The sequence below is a fragment of the Elephantulus edwardii genome, unplaced genomic scaffold, assembly GCF_000299155.1.
Source record: "Elephantulus edwardii isolate Elephantulus edwardi_28Jun2011 unplaced genomic scaffold, EleEdw1.0 scaffold00032, whole genome shotgun sequence".
In the NCBI taxonomy this organism is placed as follows: Eukaryota; Metazoa; Chordata; class Mammalia; order Macroscelidea; family Macroscelididae; genus Elephantulus; species Elephantulus edwardii.
Genome location: NW_006399782.1, coordinates 12,208,285 through 12,212,168, shown reverse-complemented (window position 1 = coordinate 12,212,168; position 3,884 = coordinate 12,208,285). Strand labels below are relative to the sequence as shown.

Here is a 3,884-nt window from a genome sequence, read left to right as displayed (position 1 = left end):
AAGATACTTTCTTCAGTCATCCTTAAGCACACTGAATTAACCTAGTGTTCTCACAATCACTGGATGGCCAAGAGAATAAACATATTTTGGAGAGGGTGCAGCTGGAGTGTTCTTTGGAGGCAAGAATGATGAAGCTTCACCTCACATAATTTGGGCATGTTGCTAGGAGGTGCTATTCTTTAGAGAGGGACATGATGCTGGGAAGGGTCAGCGAAGGAGAGGAAGACCCTCTCATGACATGAGTCATGACATGACTGACATGGTTGACTGTTGCAATGGGTTCTTGTGTGTCAGTAAGTATAAGAATGGCACAGGAAAGAACACGGTTCAGATACATTGTTCATAGGATTGCTACAAGTCATACTTGACTCAATGGTACCTAACAACAAGACACTACCACCACCACCTCTCATATAGAATGTTGCAAAATGACTGCTATATTTGCAAAGCAACAAACAAATCTAAAACAATTACATATTTCCTTGCCAAGCACTATGCTTACCATCTCATATCTTAAATCCCAGGGCTCTCATGCACTCCTTATGGGCCTCAATCAGGTGTCCACAATGCTCTTCTCCTTTCTCGATGATGCTAGAAAACAAAATTTTCTTGTTTATAGCACTTGACTGGAAAAAGCATTCACAGCTGTGATAGGTAAGGTGGAAGATGAGTATGCTGGAATGCAGCTGAATTACTTTCTTAAAGAAAAAGAGTTTTATCTTTAACACTACACGCATAAGGACTTGCCAAAAGTTACAAGTTGCATGGGTAATCTAATTTGAAGAAATTATTAAAGATGTCCTATTTTGCCCTATAATGAAAAGCAAAGTGAATATATTAACCAAAGGATGGAGAAAATAGCTTAAAATTTTGCCTGCTGTCATAACAATTAGCATTCTGATTCGGCCCTAAATTCAAAACCGCTTAAACAAACGCTGGAGCAGCAAGATAAAAGGACTTTTATTCATTTATGAAAATTCACCTAAAAAGTGAAAGAACCCCTAAGCTTTATTACTAAGGCAAAAGCTCATTTTAACAAAGAATTATAATTGCTAAATTAAAAAAAAAAACAAAACAAAAAACAAAACCCCACAACTAACTCCTGACTTGATAAATATGGAGAATCCAGAAGTGCCTAAGGCAACCAATGAATTCAACAAAGAAATTAATTCTAGTATTGCTTTTTTCAAACTACAGAATTCTCAACTGATTCCCATGCATATCAAAGTTGGGACAATGAATTGAAGAATTTCATGCCGTTGAATTGTGGTGTTGGAGGAGAATTTTCACTGTATTCATGGACTGCCAAAAGTACAAGATTCAAGTATGTCTTGGAGGAAATGCAAACGGCTTAAAGCAAGGACAGTGAAACTTCACCTCATATAACTTTGGGCATGTTGTCAACAAGGGCCAGTCCTTGGAAAAAGTCATCATTCTGGGAATGGGGGAGAGTCAAAGACCGTTCACAAAAGAGACTGACTCTACCCAAAACAATCATTGCACTGACTCTTTAGCAGATTTTTAGAGGTTGTTTATCATCCCATCCCATCTGAACCTACTCATAACTAATCACTGCCCATCTTTCCCTCATGGAGCAGCTGGCGAGTTGGAATCACCTGCAACTGGTATTGGTTTCTAAATTCTTCAGTTAGGTCAAGAAAGAACTGCCTGAAAATAGGGTAATGAGTCAGGGGTAATCGCCTTGTCAGGGTAACAGTTCACATTCCCTGGGCATTTATTACATAACGAATGTCTGATAATTTTTCAGGTGTTTAATATGGCTTAGATCATTAACTTTTACTACACTTCTGGAGGCAGACTTTTTTTTTTTTTAATGATCTCTATTTAACAGCTTATGTTAAACATGTGTTAAGGCCACAAAGTTGTTGAACATGGATTCAAACTCTGACTCCCAGGTTCCTAATTATAAAGGTATACTTCCTTAAGGTTCAATAAGCATTTATCGTCACTGTAATACTATAATACTGTAACTGTAACTATAACAAAGGGAGCTCTGGTGGCTTAATGGTAAAAAAACCGCACTGCAATCCGAAATGGCACGTGGCTTGAATCCACCAGCTTCTCCCACGGGTCATTTCCCATTCGAAGACACGTGACAGTGGAGGCAAATTCAGTATTAGATACTCTCTGAATTCACAGCTTTATTTATCGCCAAAGTACTGATAAAAACTCAAAGCTTCTAGTTGCATTCCTTCATTATGCCTCGATTTCTCAATTAAAAATAAGGACAAAAAGGACGTGAAAGAACAAGATGTACATTCAGGCCGTATGAAGATGCCTTCTGAGATGTGTTCCACAAGAGGCTATATAAAATGAAAGCAAAACCATTGGTCAGATTGAAAGCAACCTATATGTACGATTCTAAGTACTATTAAAGCCCAGTCGTCGAATTGGAATCTCATTACGTAGCTGACCCTCCAGCAGGTTTCCTAAAGCTGTAAATTTTAAAGAGACTGCCGTTTTCTGACGCAGTGAATTGCATGGGAGACTGCGCATTCGAAAGGTCAGTGTGCGGCCGCTTTTGGATTAGACGCCACTCCAAATGCACTACCCAACATGAACCATATACAAGCTGATGTATCATCTGCCTTTTAATAAAAGAAAAACACAAAACCTCTATCTTTCTAATACAGATCTGTACAAAATGCGCTGTCTGTGCTGTTGAGGGCGGCGGAAACACGTAGACCGTTGCAGAAATTTCCTCTTTGGTCTTACTCCATTTATAATAATCCGCACCGCACAGCAATCAACGGTGCACGTATCCACTCTTAGGCTCCCTTAATGCAACGAGTTTGACCTGTTTCTACACCTTCAGGTCAACAGTTGACACATACATACTCGCATCCTTTGCATAAGAAAGTAAACGAGCAGGTGCAGCGAGCATGGGGTGAACCTGACTTCTCCTTTCCCTCTGCTATCTGCCTGGCTGAGTAGGTGCCTCAAGGAGTACAGCGCGTAGAAGGACGCAAAGGCGAAACACAGAGGGCCCTGGAGGTCTCAGACGAGGACTACGACATAGCCCCAGGGGCGGCAGAAGCCCTGGCCACGCGGGGCTGGGCGCACAGCGCTACCAGCCGCCCTTCCCGGGCTGCACACTAACCACGCATCGCGCGCCTTCTTGGTCTCTGGGCAGGCGCAGCAGGGCTTCAGTGGCTTCTTTTCCTGCGACTCGGACGGGGCAGGACTTGCGGCAGACAGATCGGGCATCTTCCGCGCTGAAAGAGCTAAAGACACAAAACACTCCAAACTCTTCGTGCTCTGGGGACCGCCGTTACTTCCGCAGTTGCTTTAAATGGGACAGGAAGTGCTGGCTCACTCACGCCTTAGGAGGCGGCCTGCGGACAATCAGCGCGTGCGCAGCCAACAAATTGAAGCAAAACCGGGGGAGGGCGCCGCTTTTGCGCAGGCGCACAGGACGGGAACGGTTAAGGTTTTTGTTTCTTGACCTAGGGAAGCTTAGGAAGGGTGCTAACGGGAAGACGGCGCAGAGAATTTGGTTCCGCCTTTCCCCCTCCAGCTACAAATGACAAAGCTGAATAGACGAAATCACTAGTGAAACCTCCATTTCATCAGTAAATAAATTTAACCCTTTTGCCCTTCACCCCCGCAGACTTTTGGTATATTTTGCTGACATAGGTAAAATAAGAGAAAAGGAATTTTAACAATTTAATCCAAACTAAGCCTATGGTGATGAAAGAAGAAGTTCAGGCTGCTTTGAAGGAAATGGCAAAAAATAAGGCTCCAGGAATAGATGGTATACCAATTGACATATTTCCGTTAACAGATGCTGCCCTGGACGTGCTCACCAAGTTGTGCCAAGAAATCTGGAGAACGACCACTTGGCCAACTGACTGGAAGAGATC

General features: G+C 42.7%; 1 protein-coding gene across 1 annotated transcript; it reads right to left on the bottom strand.

Annotated features, from left to right (window-relative positions):
- Positions 1 to 506: 506 nt before the first annotated feature.
- LOC102869819 (cytochrome c oxidase copper chaperone-like) lies at positions 507 to 3,228 on the bottom strand. The gene is made up of 2 exons (XM_006884257.1): positions 3,122 to 3,228; positions 507 to 591 (listed from the first exon to the last, which is right to left on the bottom strand). The coding sequence occupies exons 1-2, from the start codon at positions 3,226 to 3,228 to the stop codon at positions 507 to 509; spliced, it is 192 nt and encodes a 63-aa protein (XP_006884319.1).
- Between the last annotated feature and the right edge of the window lie 656 nt (positions 3,229 to 3,884).

Bases quoted from the DNA above. Each gene is read 5' to 3' on its own strand.
- LOC102869819 (XM_006884257.1), bottom strand. From the start codon at position 3,228: ATGCCCGATCTGTCTGCCGCAAGTCCTGCCCCGTCCGAGTCGCAGGAA. The intron at 592-3,121 runs GTTAGTGTGCAG...TTTGTTTTCTAG, and splicing joins AAGAAGGCGCGCGATGCGTG to CATCATCGAGAAAGGAGAAG.